The sequence below is a fragment of the Anopheles coluzzii genome, chromosome 3 (genome assembly GCF_943734685.1).
Source record: "Anopheles coluzzii chromosome 3, AcolN3, whole genome shotgun sequence".
In the NCBI taxonomy this organism is placed as follows: Eukaryota; Metazoa; Arthropoda; class Insecta; order Diptera; family Culicidae; genus Anopheles; species Anopheles coluzzii.
Window position 1 is genome coordinate 54,778,499 of NC_064671.1, and position 21,783 is coordinate 54,800,281.

Here is a 21,783-nt window from a genome sequence, read left to right on the forward strand (position 1 = left end):
GAGCCGTCGGAGCCGTCCGGAGCCGTCCGGAGCCGTCCGGAGCCGCTAGTCGGCAGCCGGAGCCGTCGGAGCCGTCGGAGCCGTCGGAGCCGTCCGGAGCCGTCGAAGTCGTTGTAATAGTCGAAAGTCTTCTGAAGCGCATTAATTCCCCGATATCAGCGATGATTTCATTTTAAAAAAACAGCTTACGAGTAAAAAAATAGTCGTCTTCATTTATTGCTCTGAAGTTTTTTTGTATTTTTTTTAAACAATAAAGTCAAAAACAATTGTTTGCTCCGTATATACAGGGAAAAACTATGAATCAAACTATTATTGATCTTTATTTTCATAAAAGATGGACGGATGATTGATAGTTATATTCTTTGTCTTGTCCATGTGCCATCATGTTATTCGGTAAAAAACAAGTGCGGCCTAAACCATACACGTTAATCAATGTAAACAACCGTGCAAAACTGCCATAATTACACTCGTCTGCCTCGTTCGTATTTTATCAAACCCACCTCCCGTCATAGTTCTATTGCTCCTTGACCTCCTAATTTGATTCATTTTTTTTCCTATGTATATATACGTAGCCGGTCTCGTAGTACAGTCGTCAACTCGTACGACTTAACAACATGCCCGTCATGGGTTCAATCCCCAAATAGACCGCGCCGCCATACGTGGGACTGACTATCCTGCTATGGGGGGGAATCAATTAGTCACTGAACGCCAAGCCCACAAGTGGGTACAGGCAGGCCTTGACCGACATGAGCTGTTGAGCCAAAGAAGAAGAAGATATATACGGAGCAAACAATTATTTTTGGCTTTATTTTTGAAAAAAAAAACACACAAAAAAACTTCATATCAATAAATGAAGAAGACTCTTTTTTTACTCGTAAGCTGTTTTTTACAATAAAATTATCACTAATATCGGGAAATTAATGCGCTTCAGAATGCTTCCGACTATTACAACTACTCCGACGGCTCCGACGGCTCCGGACGGCTCCAACGGCTCCAACGGCTCCGACGGCTCCGCCGGTTCCGGACGGCTCCGGCTGGCTCCGGACGGCTCCGACGGCTCCAACGGCTCCAACGGCTCCAACGGCTCCGACGGCTCCGACGGCTCCGACGGCTCCGGACGGCTCCGACGGCTCCGGACGGCTCCGGCTGCCGACTAGCGGCTCCGGACGGCTCCGGACGGCTCCGGACGGCTCCGGACGGCTCCGGACGGCTCCGGACGGCTCCGGACGGCTCCGGACGGCTCCGGACGGCTCCGACGGCTCCGGACGGCTCCGACGGCTCCGGACGGCTCCGGCTGCCGACTAGCGGCTCCGGACGGCTCCGGACGGCTCCGGACGGCTCCGGACGGCTCCGACGGCTCCGGACGGCTCCGACGGCTCCGGACGGCTCCGACGGCTCCGACGGCTCCGACGGCTCCGACCGGCTCCGGCTGCCGACTAGCGGCTCCGGACGGCTCCGAACGGCTCCGGACGGCTCCGAGGTCGGAGTTTCGCACCTACCTTCCGGAATCGCTTCCAATTTTGGCGGAGTCATCCGGAAGCGATTCCGGATTTTTGTTGAATTTACCCATCACTAGTGTACAGATGTGTGTTGGACTGTGAAACCCTGTGTCGATAATGCTCTTCTGATTCTCAATGTAGGGGAAAGCGGGGCAAAATGGGCATGTGGGGCAAAATGGGCACCCTCTATTTAAGCATTATTTGACTACAAAGATACTTTCCAATGCTCAAAATGTATTCATTAGAGTGTTCTATGAACACCATGTAAGTTTCATAACCCTTACATAACAAATAACTAAGAAAAATGCAAAATAAGGTTTAGCAGCATATTGATGTAATTTTTGCCACTTCGAAAATAAGCTTAAACGTGTGTCACAGGGATGCGTTGAAGTTTTTAATGATATATTTTTAAAGATATGATATTTCTTTACAATTTGTCTGAAGCAATCAAGGCGATTGAATTCGTATTTTTACTAATATAACAAAAAATACAAAAATGCTACACGTGGGGCAAAATCGGCAGTTACTCTTGGGGCAAAATGGGCAGATGCTTTTGACATACGGCGCTTGGTGAGGCTATGGTGTTGTATTTGTCGCCTCAATAATGATAACAGGCACAGCTTCAAAACATTCGATTTTGTAGATTTAAACGTGTAAAAACTGTTATAATTTTGATAACATATTTTTGGAAGAATTTTAAGGGCTTTTCTGACCAGCAAATCAAAAGAAAGAACGAAAAATACATTTCACGAAACGTGCGCAAAAGCATAGACCATTACCTAAGCGCAGTTGTTGTGGCCCATATTGCCCCAGTGTTTTGACGTTTCACAGTTTGTTTACATATGCCCATTTTGCCCCAGGGCTATGCCCATTTTACCCCGTGTGTCAAAATAGCTTCTCGTAAAACATCAACTTTTATTTTACATTATTTTATTGTTTTTAAGTTGTTTTCATTCTATGTGGCAATTTTAATCCATAGATAAATGGTGGAGGCATACAATAATGAAAGAAAAATTGTGTTTTGTGGCATATTCAAAGGAATATTCAGTAAACTGCTTAACATGCCCATTTTGCCCCGCTTTCCCCTACTCTAATCACCGACAAACCGACGTGACACTGGCGTTACAAAAGTGTCCCACACGAAAGTACTGTCATTTACCAGTGAGGCGATCACTTCTGTCAAAGTAAACTCTGTTCACTGCTGCTTCGATGTAAACAACTTTTCCAAATACAAATTGCAAAGGAAGTGTGAGGCAAGATTTTGTGAGAATTATTGGATACAACACCCAGGAAAATCATTTTATAAGTTTACAAATCAATGCAAAAGATGTGAGAAGTACATAAAACAATAAGTATTGGAATTTGCGAAGAAAAACAAACAGGGGATTTAGCAGTTTCGTCTCTGTGTCAGTGTAGTAAGCGAATCGTTATAGAGATGGCGCTAGTGTTTAACGTATTTTCATTTGAAATAAGGAGGCAACTTCTGAAGCTCATTTTGTTCGAAGTGTCACGTTGGTTTGTCGGTGCTTTAATGGCTTTTTGTAGACATGTTCGACAAGTGTATGACAATTTAATTTTAATCGAACTAGCCCAGAACATAAAAAACGGGACAAAACGATATTTTTACGGATTCGTCGGGACATAAAATTTCCGGTAAAAAATGGGACTGTCCCTTTAAAGGCAGTACGTCTTGTCGGCCTATCCAGTAACTAACATTGTTTATACTCAACGAGATGAGTATTTGAGAACAAAAATGAATACTTACAAACAATTAAAATTGTTGTTGATGACTACTAATTTTACAAACTGTTGCTTTTTACAACGATTGTCAAAGATCTTGTTCATAAGGAACCAGTTATCAATAGGTCTGACAATACATAGGGTACCCAAAATACAAAATTAATGGGGACCAAAAACGGCTGCATAATTCCGCGTGTCTTGAGTGTCCGCGTAAGTCTAATTTCACGGTTTCCAGCCAAGTGAAGTGATATATTTTAGTCGGTGTATTAATTATTGCATATAATTTTGACTCAAGACAACAATGTTATAACTTCTTGGAGCAATTATAACATTTAACCATAAGGAAAATTATTTTGCATTTATCAATTTACACGGCAAATCAGTACAATTCGCTCAAAGAACTGTCAATCTGGTATCTCGGAGACTACCTGTATTCGGGATTCCGGACTAGTGATAGGAAAAATGAAGTTTTTGTCGGAATCGTTCTCGGAAAGTCGTTTTGGAAAGTTTTCTGGAATCGATTCCCGATAGTAGGTCCGGAATCAGTTTCCGAAATCGATACCGGAATCGACTCTGGAAGGTGCTCTGGAATCGGAATCGGCTCCGGAATCAGAATCGGCTCTGGAGTCAACTCTGGAATTGGCTCCGAAATCAACTCCAGAATTGGCTCCGGAATCGGCACCGGAATCGAATCAGGATTCGGAATCGATTCCAACATCGGAATCAGATGCGGAATTGATTGAAATCGGGTACCGAACGAGTTCAGTTCCTGATGGGGCCGGTTTAAACGGCGCTCCGATGTATTTGGTAGAGAGCCTCACGCATGACAAGTTTTTCGTATAACGAGTGTGTTACTGGAACGAAATAAATTCGTTATGTTAGGGTCCACTGTAATTATTTCCAATACTTTACACCGATACTACACGATATACAGAGTAGGTGAGCGTAAGTTCGTTCACCTCGACCGGGCTGAGACACGCTACGTTTCTATAGATTTTTTTGTTTTCTGAATAAAAAAAAAAACAAGTTTTAATTTATATTTTAGATCAGCTTCGACCTAGAGTTTCCGAGATTTTGCGTTATTGCACATCACCGCTGATATTGAGATGATGGTTTAGGTAGTTCCGCTAGCTACGTAAACAATATGTTCGGGAGTTCAACCTCCCTGCCTTCTAAGCTGCGTCTACGATGCTCCATCCGGCTTAAAATATAATACACTAATGCTAACAACCGATTGTCTAACTAACATTTCGGTGTATTTACACAAGGGGGGAACACCCTGATACAAAATTCACGTCCTTTTTTAATTCGCGATGTAGATCCAATCAATATTAATTTCTTCTATAAATCATTGCAACCATTGAGCATAGAAAAATGTTGCAAGATATTTTAGGTTACTTTCTACTTTTCCATTTGGATGGATTTTTTTTAGCAATATTGTAAATGATACATGTGATAAGTAAGACGATCAACAATAGCAAAATACCGATTTCGAAAAATGGATTCTGATTAAACGCAAAAAAGTCAATGCAGAAATAGAAAAAAAAGTCAATGCAGAAATAAGATATAGATATAGTTTTATAGACACAAAAACTACCTTACTATATTTTCCAAAAAAACCCGATTAAACATTATTGTTGACACAAAAATAATCACATTTTCAACAAATGTACTTCGAAAGCAAAACTACTAGCATTCATGACACACAAAGTTGTGCGTGATTCATTTCACATTCGGTAATGAACTTTTGTTGGATTGATTGATTATCAAATTGTGTGTGTAGTGAAATAAGTCTAAACACATCAAGTCCATTTATTCTAGTTTGAAATTAATTGTATGAACTGAAAATAGAGCGTTAGTTCAATAATAAGCTTATCTCAGTAGTGCATCGCAAGCAATACGGTGATTGAATTATTGACTGAAAACTTCAGCAATCAATCAATCCATCAAACTCTTACAATAATGAAAAGCTTGGTAAGGCTCCTTACTTCCATCCTAGCACACACACTGTTGAAGGTCATTATGCCGGAAGTACAATGAATGTATGGGGAAGAGGTAAACAAGCTATAGGATTTTGTGTGGCACTAAGGCGACATGAAAACAGATCCGCGAATGAATCACCTGCTAATGCTTAGTTTGACTCTTTGCTTGTTCTACTGATGACGGGCCTGTATAGAGCATTGCTCGTAAATTGTCTATACATCGCAGTCACTGCAGGGAAAGCGGATCAACACTTCCAGTTTCCACTCCATCTTTATCGTCAGTAAGTCAGTATCGTCAGTCAAATGATTTAAATGCAGCTGCTGAAATTAATTACACACGATGGCATTTAATATTGTGTGATAAGAATCTGCCATACACGAATGAACTATGTACGGTGATCAGATTCCCTTCCATAGAGACGAGCAAGACTTTCCATGCGAAACAACGTTTATATTGAAGGAACCTTTAATGTATACCACAAAATATCATTTATAAAATTTATAAATAACAAATATGACTTAATAGGGTCATGTAACAAAGTTCGTCTGGTAAAAAGTATCATACTATTTTAAACATTTTCATACCATGTTTATTAAAAAAGCGAATTTATTCATGACTTAAAATATTTATTTCATAACTTAGATTTATTTTTGATTATCCTTTTTCAATACGAACTCAAATAATTTCACAAGCACATCTATTTAATTTTCTTTCATTTTCTTCGTGTTGTTGTGCTAGAATAGAAAACCGTCCCTTGTTAATTATCATGTGGCAGCTTAATACAAAAAAGCTCTTCCGGTAGTGATCGTCTAACATCGTCGTCTATATGACTGAGCTGAGCTGCGCTGAATTCTTAGCAAAGGAGAATTTGAACAAGAAAACGTCAGCATACTACCCCCACCAATCCAAAAAAAAAAACAACGTGAGCGTAACCCATCTGCGAGTCGCGAAGATCAACTTTGCGATCGCGTAGGCACGAGCAGCAGTGAGCGTAAAGCTCAGATTGAGAAGCAGCGAATCTTGTTTATATTGTATTACTTGTTCGGCCGTGTTTGTTAGTTAAAGCTGGAGACCCGTTTCACCAGGACGCGTCGAGAGCGAGTGTTCTCGAGAACGGAAACTGTTCGACCGTGTTTTATTACAAGGTGTTCTTGATTGCGCCGAATCAAATTAGTGTGTTGTATTTAACTGTGAATAAAACCACCAAAAAGCTATACGTCGGTACAGTGCAACGATCTATCCAGTCTCAAAATGTGTGACCCAAGGTCGTGCTTTCGAAAATTCCAAATTTGGAGCATAGCGGTGCTGCTGTTACACACATGCTCCGCTCAACAGTATACTGGAGTTAAATGTAAAGTGTTGTTTAAGTCGTTTGTAAACGCTTACTCATAAAAATTAAGATTTATTAACAATTAGATTTTTACTTCATTCATTTTTACTTTTGGCAAAGTGTAAAGTTTATTAAATATCTTTAAATGTTTGTTGTGTGTCTTTAAAGTGTCTGTTAAAAAAGCTGAAAAAGTAAAAATGGTTGTAAAAAAATTACACTGTAACCACCTCGATCGTGAACAGCGCCGATGCGTTTCATCAAGGTCACGTTGGGCTCCCCTCCTTCAAAATAAAGCTTTGATGCTGCTTTTACGCAATATTTCCAAATAATACCCTTTGTCGCGATTGGAAGAGTTTAACTATCCAGTTGGGTTCGTCGCTTAGCCGGTAATTTAGCTTCTGTGTTCACCCGGTGCAGGTATCGAGCTGTCTTGGAACGATGTTCACAAATTCATACCGTGTTCAGAGATGCTCTCTGTCTGCATATGATTTGCCGGATGCGTCACACAGATGGCTATATTGTATCATACAATTTTGAAACTATCATGATCGATGCAAGGACGACAAGTATAACTGTGAACCGGTTACAGATGGCAGTACCAGCATGACACAATACCATATCTCAGAATATCCCGAGTTCACTGGAAAGGCAGTGCTCATTAAGCTTGTTTCGCAGGTCAGAAAAAAAACATAAAAAGGGTATGCGGAAAGTCCTGTGATTCATTCAGTCACAGTGGGATGTGTTGTGAACGTACCACTTTGGTTGACTCGATCAGTGCCTTTTATCGTGAAAGTGATGCTCGTTTACTATACGAATCTTGCAAAAGAAGGTTACGACACCTGCGACTCGTGGTGGACTTTGACATTCAAATGATGTTGAGTTGATGTAGGGTTGATGATTTTTTGTAGTATATCTAACCATGCCATCACTGAATATGGTCAACTAACAACAAAGATGATATCTAAATAACCGTACATTTTGCATACGGCTTACTCATAAAATGTCCTCCGTTTTGGCAGTAAAATCCTGTATCGTTGTGTTGCAAAAGAGATTATAAATCGACAGACATGTCGTATTTACTCTCTTTCATGATAGCTTTTTCATATCTACTGTAGGTTCGCGATAATTGCCCACATTCTTATCTGTATCCTTTTGCCTACACGCTACTATCCACGGAAGGTAATAAATTTTGTTTAAAGCGTTGCAACATGTCTTTGTTTTTAGAAAACCTATTGACGCCGCACACTAATAAACATGATGATGAATGAATGGATAGATGATTGTGTGCTGAAGATATGTGATAAGATAATTACTCCAAGCAATACATCAATACCATCTTCCTCTTTGCTTGAATTATTTTTCTTTTCACATGAAAATACAGTCCGTTAAACTGCCATGGACTAACAAAAAAAAAAAACCTCACCACATAGGAAACTATGCAGATCGCACATAATGTAAAGCAAAGGGAGTTACTATTCCGCGCTATAGCACGGCTGCTGACCAAAAATCAAGTACCTTTTGATAAGATAAACTTCAAGAGCGATGGGCTTGTTTTTGTATTGAAAAGGAATGTGCGGTAAGTAGCTAGACGTATGAGTGATGTTACGGTGTGAAAAAGTCCATATGTCGTAAATGTCAAGTGGTTATAATTGTGAAGTGAAAAGTGGTAGTTTTACATGAAATAGTTGATGTACGAATCTTTGAAAAACAAATCTTACTATGCATATTACTTTTGTTTGATTTATAGGATGGTTTAGTGATGGTGCGATTGATATTTAGTTACAAAGATGGTTATAATATTATGCTAATATTTTAATTTATATTATTATTTAGAAGCAATTGTTTCACATTCAGATGGTGCGAGCGTTAAATGGTAGACGTGATGGGATCTGTAGAGTTCGGACATAACCGCGTAGGTCGTTTAATAAAATTAACGACTTATATTAAAACTTTAAGTTAAATTATATAAAAAGATCATTTTTTAAATTTACTATACGTATTACTTAATAAATCAAGAGTGTAGAATCCATTACTCATTTCGGGAGTTCCAAGAGGCTCAATTGTTTCAAGAGCTGATTATCATTCTACTTAAAACGTCGTTCATAAATTCAGCATGTGCGGAATCTGCCCTTGGCATCATACGTATCTATCCTCGAAGTGGGTGGTTCTTGATACAGCAGATGCAGTGGAGGAAAGTTTAATAAGTATGTTTTTATCAGCTCGTAAAGCCGTTATCAGTCTCCGACGATTACGGCTCTGTACCCTTTTCGAGGGATTACTGCTTTTAACTTGATAGCATACTCATCAGTATTGCTCAGTCTGCCAATACACCTTGTACGGAAAGTGTGTTACAATTACTCTTGCAAGAGCTTGCCATCGATAGATCATCTGACTAAGTGTTAGAATGATTTATTAAAAGTATTTAATAGGTGTTTGGTTTTGATTGTTAAAACAAAAATTTCAAGAAGATGGTCGATACATCTAAAGGTTTGTGTGAAATGTGTTGGAGTGAATCTTTAAAAGTTAGTTACACTTTAGTCAATTGGGATTAGACGGCAATTTGTACACAACAACAGGACAGTAGAAACATGTAGCTTCTATAGAAAATCAAATCTGCCAAGTAGTCTTTAAATCTATTACATTGCTCGTATGAAACGACACGAACATTTACCCATCATTTACTATCTCAGTTGTTAACAAACACGAGAACATGGACCATTTAATTGCCCAACAAAAGATAACTTTCGTCGAGCAGTTGGAGTACAGGAACGGTTGAAACATTTGAGCAGTACGAATCTTGAGTTTACCTATTTAATATAGAGCTGAATGTATTGGAGACACAAATGAAAGCAAAGTGTAGAATAAAGGAATCGTTGTCAACAGACACAGTAGCTACATGTGAACAGATTGCGAGATACGTAACACTAGGTAGGATTGAAATTTGTAAAGTGCGACACACCCAAATGCAAAATAGTTGAGATGTGCTGTACTTGAGATCGATGAACAATGTTCCGATAAGTGCTGCAGACATATGAGAGTATTGACCGGCCAGTGAACCTTGCTTGTGCAATGATCTCAGAAATCTGAATATCTTTCTAAAGGCTGGATATGTTTTTATTAGTGGGAAGCTTGTACCAACGGCAGGAAAAATCTTGCAGAACTGGTTCATCTCAGTAAAAAGCAATAATTATGGTAATGTTTACTTTACGCTACAGTTGGCGAGCACAGGATGTATCTGATCGATTCACGTGATTGAGCGAGATTAATAGGATGTTCTTGCCGATGCCCACACTCGATTGTCTCATTGACGCAGAGCATGGTGGAAACAGTTTATACAGCACTTCAATGATACTGCTTTAACAATCATTAACATTGCTAAACTACGACCACACATCGTTGAGTAGTATGGAATCATAGCGAACATGTGTTCTACCAGGAGTGTAGTGTATAGCGTGTAGTGTGGATATAAAAGAAGTACTTGAAAAAGTTTTATAGAGACATTTCTTATTTCGATACCTCTATCGCAACGGTCTCGTGGTACAGTCGTAAACTCGAACGACTCAATAACATGACCGTCATGAGTTCAAACCGAGAATGCACCGTTCCTCCGTTGCATGAACTGACTATCCGGGTGCGTGGTACTGAATAAGCCTCGAAAGCCTATGTGGGCCGGTATGGCAGCGCAGGACGTTACGCCAAACAGAAGAAGAAGAAGAAGATTGTCTCGTTGTATAAATAGGATCTGAGTAAGACAACAGATAATAACACCAATAGTAAGTTAAACTAGTCACCTGTGACGCTCTATGAACGCCGATAAGAACGTTATCACCAGATCTCACTTGTAGGGCCCATTGTCTTTATCAATAGTACCTTATTAAACGATAAGACCCATCGGAATTTTTACAGTATTTTTTGTTCAACCCCTACTCAAAGGTCGGTTCATTGTTTATGATGACAGTGAATTAGGTAATTGTGATCGTATTGTAAAGCTAATGATCAATCGATACACGGGTAACACGTCAATCGATCACTGTCAAAGGCTAGGTTGAAGCGATAATTGCAACCAATAGGATGCCTGAATAACAGTGTATGTTGTACAGTCTGCTCGACGCTTTGTCTGTGCCATTTATTGTTAGTTTTTTGTTTATAAACCATTTAGCAGTGAACTTATCATCTCCTTTACAGAAGAAGCACCAGCTGCTACGCAAGAGGTTGGGGATATCGAAGGAGAACCTAAGGTGATTAAGCAAACAAAACCGGCATCAAAGCTTTTGCATCTGTTTTCGTAGTGCATTATTTAAAATGTTGTGTACAAATTTCAGAAGCTCAAGTATCCCCGAGCCATTCCGTTTATCATCAGCAATGAGTTCTGCGAACGGTTTAACTATTATGGCATGCGAAGTAAGTAACGATCGAGGGCGTTAGAAAACGGTTGCACTAACTAGATGGTTGAATTTTCTTCGGCAGCTGTGCTTGTGCTCTATCTCACCAGGAAGTTGGACTTCGACGATGACACGGCGACGGTGCTGTATCACACTTTCACCACATTGGTGTATTTTATGTGTGTGATCGGTGCGATCATTGCTGACAGTTGGTTGGGCAAATTTCGTACAATACTATACCTATCCATTGTGTATACGATCGGGAGTGGATGCATCACACTGGGAGCTATCCCTACCTGGGATCTGGATGCACGTGCGATGACCATTGCTGGATTGCTGCTGATCGCTTTCGGCTCTGGTGGCATTAAACCATGTGTTGCCGCGTTCGGGGGCGAGCAATTTAAGCTACCAGAACAGGCAAAATATCTGGCACTATTTTTTTCAATGTTTTACTTTGCGGTAAATTCTGGCTCGTTCGTGTCGACCATGGTAACGCCAATTCTACGGGAAGATGTGAAATGCTTCGACGACGATGATTGTTTCCCGTTAGCATTCGGAGTGCCCGGAGTACTGATGGTGATATCCATTATCATATTCATCATTGGCAAACCACTCTACAAAATATCCGCACCCGCGGGCAATATGTTTGTGAAGGTTTCTAAATGTATTTGGGTTAGTATAACGAGTTTTATGACCTTTTTGTCGTTGTTTGTTTGTCATCCGTTGGTTGTTGTTGTCTTTCCATTTTTGTGTTGTGTCTTGCTGTTGAGTGTTGCTCATTTTATGTTAATTCTTTTTCAACACGCTCAACAGACGGCCATCCGGACGAGATCACGTGAGAAATCCATCAACCCTCGTGAACATTGGTTGGATTACTCTGAAAAGCGCTGGGGACGCCAGCTGGTCGATGAAACACGCATTTTGCTCAACGTACTGAAGTTGTATATTCCGCTGCCAGTGTTTTGGGCGCTTTTCGACCAACAGGGATCACGTTGGACTTTCCAAGCAACCCGCATGGATGGCGATCTGGGTTTTTGGACGATCAAGCCGGATCAAATGCAAGTGATAAATCCTCTGTTGATTTTGGTATTTATTCCACTGTATGAGGTCGCTTTCTACCCGCTGCTGAGTCTAATCGGAATTCGGCGACCGCTACAGAAGCTAACTCTCGGTGGAATATTTGCTGGCTTAGCCTTTGTTATATCGACCATTGTGGAGATTCAGCTGGAATCGACGTATGCCGTGATGCCGAAAGCGGGCGAAGCTCAGTTGCGAATATTCAACGGCATGCCCTGTGACTATCGCATTCAGTCCAACATTCCCGAACACGCCGACTTTACGCTGAAGAGTATGAGCATGTTCGAAGAGAAGTACCTAAATGTGAAAGGAAGCGCTACATACACGTACACACTTTCATCCACTGGCCCTGGACCAAATTGCGCGGTGGCAGAGGAACAGCGCACCTTTGTGGTGGACGAAGAAAAACAGTTGTCGTACTTTATACGCAAACAAGATTCGGGCATCAGTCTTTTGAGATATGAAGATGATACCGAAAAGTCTTCCAAGGGTTACCCCGTGTTCCGCGTGCTCGGGAATACAGCCACTAACCGGACGGTGGTGTTCCGAGACATTGACTCATCCGATGCGTTCGATAGACACAAGAACGGGTCGTATGTATACGATCGGGTGGAATCCTATCCTTCTGATTACGAAATATATGTAGATGGAGAGCTTACATTGACCTACACAATGCGACTTGGCGGTGTGTATGCATTCATCGTAAGCGATATCGATGGCATGGTAAGTAAACTTAGAGGACGAATCCCTTTTTTTTTAGTAGGTCTTCAATATGACACAAAAACTGACGTAAAATGATAATTTCAGAGCACTACCCCTATCATCGTCACCGAACCGAACTCGGTCAACATGCTTTGGCTCATCCCCCAGTATGTGGTAATGACGCTTGGAGAGGTTATGTACTCTATAACGGGACTGGAATTCTCATTCACACAAGCTCCGGAGAGCATGAAATCCGTCCTGCAAGGATGTTGGCAATTAACAGTCGCTGTGGGTAATCTGATTGTGGTTATCGTAGCAGAAGCAAAAATCTTCGATGAACAGAAATGGGAGTTTGTACTGTTTGCTGTGTTGATGTTTGTCGACATGGGTCTGTTTTCTATATTGGCATGGCGTTATAAACAAATTCCACTGAAAAACTATGACGAAGAAGATGATCCAAATGCTACGCTACCCATCGACCAGAAGGAAGAGAGTGGGCTCGATAATCCTGTGTTTAAGAAATCAGATGAGTAGAGATGATACATCACTATGATGCCGAAACTATGCAATAGTGTGCGACATAAACCTTATCAAAACGAAAGGCATAACAGTTGCGAGTCAAAATCAAGCTAAGGCGTAGCAACATCGAGGGGTCCGTGTGAAACAGCCGCATAGAGATGGAAAGAGAGAGATAGAAAGAGAGAGAGAGAGAGAGAGAGAGAGAGAGAGATAGAAAGAGAGAGAGAAAGAGAGAGAGAGAGAGAGAGAGAGAGAGAGAGAGAGAGATTTGATTAATGATTTGGGGTGAAATAATAAATTTTCTATGAAAATTTTTGCTTAATAAATAATTTGTCCATGCAATGAGTTTTTCTTTGACATCATCATAATTATTATTAATTTTTTATTCTACGCTTGTCTTGATATTCTTTAAAACAAAGTTCCTTGTACAAAAAAATAAGTTTTACACAATAATGAAAAAATGATTCACTTCTAAAAAAGGCCTAACAATCCATCAAACCTAAAGCTTTTCTAACAAAATTGTGGTTGGCGCGTTTATTATTCACAAAGTAAGAATGGTGTAACAATTATATCCTTCTTCCATTACAGCTGTTTTGTCCCCTGCTGAAGCGAATAAACAATCTGGTATGAATGCAGTATACTTATTCCTACCTCTTGCCCATACTAATCACGTCTTTTATTTCTATCTGTCCAGCACACTCAGCTCGCTCTGTGGATGGTGGCGTACCTTCGGCGGACAGCAATATTATAAATCTCGCAATTACACCATTTGCACGTGGCCAAGGATTTTCCGCAGCTAAAGGAAGAAATCTAGGCTTTGCGAACGATGCTTCTCTTAACGCAATTCCCGCGGGCATTAACAATGAGCTTACAAATGTAGATGCGCGAGGATCAACGCCGCAACCGAACACAGTGCTGCGGGATAGCTACGGAAATCCTGTGACACCGTTTACTGACCTAGCAAAGCCGGAACTGGATTCAGTTGGTTTTCGAACAAATGTGAATCGAGACTCAAACCTTCAGCTATCATCAAGTCAAGTCGCCAAAGTTGGGCAATATAACTTCAAAGTTCCTAGTTACGCGTCTGGCATAATAGAGCCTGTTGCGCAACCAAACTATGGGCTACTGCCACCAAACCCGGTTCCTAGTACGGTACAGGCAGTGCCACCGAGTGGAACGAAGGGCGCAGGGCCTCTTAACACGCAGCAACAGTTTTTACCAAATGCAAAGATCCCAAATATCGAGGAAGGAAAGATTCTCTTCGCGCAGAAACCAGTCAATGGACTATTGCCCCCTTTGTTTCCGGATCAATTACCGCCGGTGTATGATGTGAAGGTAGGCACGGAACGGTCGCCAATTTTTGCACGCGATCCATTCGATGGTTCATTGACACCGTCATCTCTGCAACCTACGCGAAAACCAAACACACCGATAGCATCCGATAATGCAGTAGGATTCAAAACCGACGTCAATCAGCAGACAAACTTTCCGCAACCAGGCTTGCCGACAGGAATACGATTTTCGGGATCTACCACTACTGCTTCTTCCATCTTTCCTACTGTCTCTACTGGAAAACCTGTGGTACAAAAGTACAACGGAGGATTCGGTGGACCAGCCGGATTTCTTGGTAACCAGCAGAATATTGGTACAGCTTATACATCAACTGTGAGACCGATTTTGTCTCAACCTGTCCCCTCCGCTGCACAACCACAGCCATCACGTCCACAGCCCGTATTTACGACCCAAAACAGCTTCCCTACAACAGCTAGGCCAGATACGAAACCTACAATTCAAAAATATATGGGCAGCTTTGGGGGAGCTCCTGGATTCTTGGGCAATCAAGCGAACATAGGCACAGCTTACACAAAAGATCCACAAACGTTCCCCGTTTCCAGTACCGTTGCTCCCGTTCAGCAGTTTCCGCCTGTGCAGCACGTTGGATCCACTCATCCTGCTCCAGTTGCTTCTACCCCTGTTAACAGCGTTCCGGGACGACCTCAAGCTCCGATTGTGCCACCAACGCCTAGCACATTCAATGTGCCATTCAATGCAAATCCCGCCAGCCAAGGCTCAGGCGTTAGACCGGTGGTGCCCTCGACATTTATCGCGAATCAGCATCCGGTGAAACCAGTACCCGTAACGAACAGCTTTAACGGTGGAAATAAGTTTACGGGAAGCTTCGGTGGTGCACCGGGTATTTTGGGTAATCAGCAACGTCCTGGAACTAATGTTAATCCGGACGGTACCGTATTTTCACCCGTCCAATCACAAACAGGCCAAAAACATCAGCATCAACAGCAACCTTTAAATCAGCAGTTCCAACAATCGAAACCAATCACAGAGACATTTACCGGTAGCTTTGGTGGACCACCCGGCGTACTGCGTCCGTTTGATAATACTAAGGGGTAATGTGGTTATCTATTATCAAGAGGATCGAAAATGTAGTTTTCCAAAATGGTAAGCTGGTAAAATTTGATAATTGCTTATTGCTGAAAGTATTACATGAGCAGATCTTCAATGATCGTTTTCTACAAGAAAAGTCGTATCATTTTACTATAGTACGTACTATATTCTCTAAGAGTAAAGAATGATTATATCATTATTAAACCCTGCATTTAAATGGTGCAAATTTTCATCATATTACTCCACGAAATTATTATAAAATGAATAAAAGTAATAGTCAAAAAATTAAATACCATAGTAATTGAATTGTTGGACCATTGTACAGGTAAACTAGTTTTATAAACCATCGGTAATATGACTAGATAAAAACTTATAAAAGTATTAGCAAATCGTATCTCAAATATAGTAGAGACTGTGGTCGTTTATCTGGTGGGTATGGATTTTTGTGTTTATTTATAGGCTGCGAGGCTTCATAATGTAAGGATTGATTAAATTTCTAATAACCTTCTGAGACTTTAACATAAACATTTACGTATCAAAATAAATTAACCGACTTATCGGATCGGATGCGATTCCATCCCAAGGACATTGCTTGGGGGACTGTTAATCGGATGCTATTTCTTGTTAATGGACACCCAGCTTATTTCAAATTTCTTGTTTATTATTCAAATTTCGTATTATTCAAACTTATTTATTTCAAATTAAAACGTTATTTTTTAGAAGTTTGTTTCTTAAAAACTTTAATTTGAAATAATGAACGATCTAGATTTTAAAAATTACGGAAACCTTAACTTTTGACATGTAGTATATGTTTCGAGGTTCTAGATGTCCTAGGGCAGGAGTACATAGCTTTTTACGATCGTGGGCCACTTGGTTGCCGGGCAATCGATTTTCACGGATAATGTCTATGAAATGTGAAATTCATATAAAAATTATAAATTTCATCGGTTTTACTCACAATTCGCCATCTTGTGGACATGTTTTTTTGTAAACTTTGTTCAATTATTTCCAATGTAATTTAAAAAATATGAGCTTAATTTATAAAGAGTTCACATTTTGCTTTCCTCATTAATTATGTTTAATAGCTATTTGCTGAGTTTTAGATCTGATGTTTAGATCTTTATTCTCCAGGATGTTCGGTCCCTGGCTGCAGCCTCCCATCCATGTAGATCCACCCAATCTCCGACAGGTCTCGCTTCACCTGATCCAGCCATCGAGTTCGCTGTGCTTCCCTGCGCCTTATACCGAACTGGGTAACGCTGTCGAACACCTTCTCAGTGGGGCAAGAATCCGGCATCCTCATGACATGCACCAGCCATGGTATCCTGCCAGCCTTCGCTACCATCAGGATGCTCGGTTCGCCGCACAGCTCAGCAAGCTCGTGGATCACCCTTCTCCTCCACGCTCCATGTTCGAACACACCGACAAAGATGGTCCGGAGGATGTATCGCTCAAACACGCCCAGAGCGGTTGCATCCTCCGCTCGAATGGTCCAAGACTCATGTCCATAGAGAACCAGCGGGCGAATCAATTTGCGATATATTTCACATTTCGTACGAGCTCGAAGTCTTCTCGATCTCAGCAGTCGTTAAGCCCATAGTATTCACCATTCCCCTGCACAATGCGTCTCCGGATTTCGCTGCTGATGTCGTTGTCCGTAGTAACGACCGTCCCAAGATAGCAGAACTTCTTAACTACCTCGAGATTGTTGCCGTCAAATAATACACTCCTTTCTAGATGGTCTATGTCTCCGGCAAGCAGGTTCTTCGTCGCATTTATTCTTAATCTTAAGTCGGGTGTACGCCTCACACACCTTCGCTGTCGTCTTACCGATGATGTCGATGTTATCCGCGAAGCCAACAAATTGGAGAGACCGGTAGAGGAACGTGCCCCAATGCTGCTTTGATGCTTTAGCATTCTGCCACCTTTCAATGGTGCTTTGATGCTTTAACATTCTGCCACCTAAAATTCCTAGACTTTTACATTTACTTTTCACACGTCATTGATGTTCTGGTAGCAAGCACATTTTCACTATAGGCCGGATTATTTCTTTTCCCTTCGCTATTTTAATACATAGTTGCTACTCGTTTTCTTCCATCGCTTTCTGGATGAACGTTGATAATTTGTCCCAATGGTCATTTCATCGGAGGTATATTTTTTTTCTTTGATTACAAAAATTCGTGATTGTTCTTCATCCATTTCGTTCTGCCTTGTAATTGTTATAAATATTCAGTATGCCAAAGATCCCAAAAATGTTGTACACGTTCTTGCCCTGCACGCCAGTCATTCTTTCGATTTTCTGGTACATTACGCCAATCCAAGCTAGGAATTCCTTGTAAATGTGATTCAGTTAAAAATGTCCCGGTGTAAGGGCTTCTTCATATGTCGGCTCATCAGAAATTGCAATTTGATCGATATTATTCGATTTCAGTTGTGGCCAATCTACTTCTTGCTGTATTGTCCTTTCAGGACCCTGCCACGATAGAGAATTGCCGATGAGTTCTTCTACTGAACACTCACGAGATATCGAGTCCGCATGATTTTGTACTCCTGGTACGTGTCTCCAATGGCATCCTAATGTTGATTGCTGAACTGATGAAACGCGATTTGCCACGAATGTTTTCCACCGTTGTGGTGATGATTGGAGCCAATGGAAAGCAATAATTGAATCCGTCCAAAAAGTTGTTTCAGCCTTGATGTTAATAGACTTTACGACGTTGGAATACAATTGACTGGTTAAAACAGCTCCCCATAATTGCAATCGTGCTATAGAATGCTTTGTAGAAATGGGAGCAACCTTTAATTTTGATATCTTTAATCTTGAAGGAATATTGCATTTTTTACTAACTGTCCTCATATAACAACATGCTCCACATCCATGTTCAGAGGCATCACAAAAGAAACGTAATTGTACAATTTTTGCCTTTTCTCTTACAACTACTCAAGGAATCCGAATCTTTTGCGCATCCGTCAGTTGGCTTTAAAATGTTGCTCATTTTTATACCTTCGGTATTTGGCCTTCTACCAACGGTATTTTTCTAACAATGGGGCCCTTCACGATTCTAGTCAGGCCTATACAGACTTTCGAGACTTAATACATTATCACGCAGCCGGATAGTCAAGTCAATTCTTGCTCCGAGGTGACGTTCCATTCTTGGCTTGAACCCACGACGAGCATGTTCTTGAGTCTTTCGAGTTGACTACTGTACCACGGGACCGCCCAGTAAGTAAGACATCATTGTTACATACACCGGTGGACAAAAAGATAGGAAAAAAATTTGTTGTGTGTTTTTTTGCGTGCAATAGGTGTGTCATCGCCAACAGTTGTTGTTGTTGTTAGTATGGTTTAGAGAGGCTTTGGCTCCTGCGGAGTTCGTTGGCCTCTTATCGCCAACAGATCGAGGCGTATATTGTTGTTAGTATGGTTTAGAGAGGCTTTGGCTCCTGCGGAGTTCTTTCGCCTAACGTTCGAGGCGTACTGAATTTGCAATCGCTGTTTGTTTGCCTTTTATACTCGCATTTGTGGTGCGCTACTTATCTGAGTTTTGAGTAACGGCAGCGTTTTTCGGTAGTATAAAAAGAGATCCAAACCGTGTTGCGCTTCATTCTTCATTCAGTGGTAAAGGTGAAAGTTTGCGATTTGAAAATTCCACAAGTTCATCATGGGTCGCGGAAAGCACTACACTCCAGAGGAGCGGAAACATATTCAGGGTTTGTATCGTGAGAACGTGCCTATCAAAACCATCTGCAAGGCGTTCGGCCGTTCGCGGACGTTTGTGGACAACGCCATTCGTAGCGAGGCTATGGGTAAATCCACAGGTCGTCCGCGAAAAACAACGGATGACGTTGTCGCGCAGATGGTTGAGATAATCAGGGCGGACCCTTTCAAAACTTGCAATCGTATTAAGCAGGAGCTTAGATTGCAAGTTTCGGCGAAAACGGTGTCGCGCCGTTTACACGCCGGTGGGTTCTGTGCCCGGAAACCACGAAAGGTTCGTAAGCTAATGCCGCACCACGTAGAAGCGCGCATTCGGTTTGCCGAAGAGCATTTAGCTGCATCCATCTTTTGGTGGAGCGAAATATTTTTTTCGGATGAGTCCAGAATCAATCTGGATGGTTCGGACGGCACTAAATACGTCTGGCGCCTTCCTAAACAGGCGTATCATCCAAAAAATACTATAAAAACCCTAAAGCACGGAGGCGGCCACGTAATGGTGTGGGGTTGCTTCTCCTGGCACGGCCCGGGTCCTTTGTTCCGTATCAAAGGGACACTGAACTCGGAAGGGTATAGAAACATACTACGTCGTAAGATGTTGCCACACGCCCGACAAAAATTCGGAGACGAAGAGCATTACATCTTTCAGCACGATAACGACTCCAAGCATACATCGCGATTAGTTAAATGTTTTTTGGCAAACGAGGATGTGCAAGTTCTACCGTGGCCTACGTTGAGTCCAGACCTCAACCCGATTGAGAATCTGTGGTCAACCCTCAAGCGTCAGCTTAAGAACAAACATGCACGTTCTGCCGATTCGCTATGGAGACGCTGCAAGGCTATGTGGAAACGCATAGACAGAAGCGAATGCCGTAACCTCATCGGCGATATGGCCCTACGCTGTGAGGAAGTGATAGCGAATAACGGTTAACACATTGGCCGTTAGAATATGTTTCCGCTCTGTGGAACACCGCAACACCACCTCCCAACAACCACTTAAACAGTCCTTTTCAGGGCTACCAAATATTTCCGACAAGAACTATGTTTTTCGGTCACAGAAAAAAGTTCCTATTTTTATGTCCACCAGTGTACCAACTTAGCAAACCATTTCGCCGAGATTTAGCTTAAAACTAAAGTCAACTGTAGTTTCGGTTATTAGTAAAACTCATTGTCAGCAATCGTTAAATTTTAGCTGAGCTTGTGAAATATTTTTTGGTGTGTACATACAATATTTGCCATCTGTTGAAAAACATCTCGCAAGCAATGTTGTGGACATTGGAAATTGTCTCGGTAATCCCTACGTGTCGAAAAAGACTTAGGTAATAGCCAGAAAATCGCTGCATACGACTTAGCCATATGCGGCAAGAAAGGAATATTCTCAATGTTTCTATCTTTTTTTGAGTAATATCATGATATATTGTTGTTTCTCCTCCATAAATATAATCATTGTTTGATATGATTTTAAACATTTGACATCTGAAATAAAATCGCAAAAGATTTTGATTTTGCCGCATCGTCGCTTATGGCAGATTCGCAGATTTGTTTTTAATTCGTCCCACGAGCTTGGAGCGTTCAAAATTTGCATTAATTTATAGCTTATGATACAAATGATGCAATGATAAAACATGTGAAACCCTGTAAGAAGATTTTTAGTTAGATAATCTATTCGGAAACTTTAGCATCTGTTGCATGGAACGGATGCGTTAAATATTTACGGTGTAAAATAAACTAACATGCTAGTGCATTAGAATTAAGCATATATTGAAAGTTGTAGTGATAACTGAAATACATTTGGATGTACCAATAAAACTATGAGGGAAACAATAAATAAGGAAAACTAAAATCCCGTTTTTTAAAGATATGTACAGTCAGGCTGAGAGGTTAGTAGACTTCACCTGAGTCCCAGTTAGCCCAGGATACCACGTTACGGCTGTGAATAACAGTGTGGTAGGTAAAAGGTAGATAAACACAAATGCACTTAATACAATAATGTATAATTTTTACATTAACAATCCGTAACTGTCAAATTTCCATCGTAAAAAATAGATAACTTATAATAGATAAGGGTAACTAAAAACGTGTAATTACGCAAAAACGCGTTGAAAATTGTATCAACATTTATTTTTTACATAGAGATATGCTCATTTGTTATTCATACACGAAGATTCACATCATTTCCATGCAAATTTTTCAAAATACCAAGCAAAATGTGCAGAGTTCAACATATTTCGGCAGATTTGCTGTTAGCCAATAGTTCGGCAGGTTTCATTATTAACAGATTCAGAGCACCAAAACAATAAAAGTATGGTTTTTATGAAAGATTCTATGGTTGCAGATTTTATACTAGCCCGCTTGGAATTTTAAAATCACTAAAAACAAGTAATTATTCACTTTAAATGCTGCCGAAAATTGGTACACGGTAAATGTTGATTT

General features: G+C 41.0%; 2 protein-coding genes across 2 annotated transcripts; both read left to right on the forward strand.

Annotated features, from left to right (window-relative positions):
- The first annotated feature begins 6,257 nt into the window (after positions 1-6,257).
- LOC120955534 (mucin-2-like) lies at positions 6,258-15,925 on the forward strand. Its single transcript, XM_040376494.2, has 3 exons — positions 6,258-6,573; positions 13,821-13,856; positions 13,927-15,925. The coding sequence occupies exons 1-3, from the start codon at positions 6,474-6,476 to the stop codon at positions 15,639-15,641; spliced, it is 1,851 nt and encodes a 616-aa protein (XP_040232428.2). The 5' UTR covers positions 6,258-6,473; the 3' UTR covers positions 15,642-15,925.
- Positions 8,862-13,574, forward strand: LOC120955533 (peptide transporter family 1-like). The gene is made up of 6 exons (XM_040376493.2): positions 8,862-9,039; positions 10,738-10,790; positions 10,875-10,953; positions 11,020-11,606; positions 11,748-12,734; positions 12,819-13,574. Exons 1-6 carry the CDS (start codon positions 9,021-9,023, stop codon positions 13,245-13,247), a joined length of 2,154 nt encoding a protein of 717 aa, XP_040232427.2. The 5' UTR covers positions 8,862-9,020; the 3' UTR covers positions 13,248-13,574.
- Positions 15,926-21,783: the final 5,858 nt, after the last annotated feature.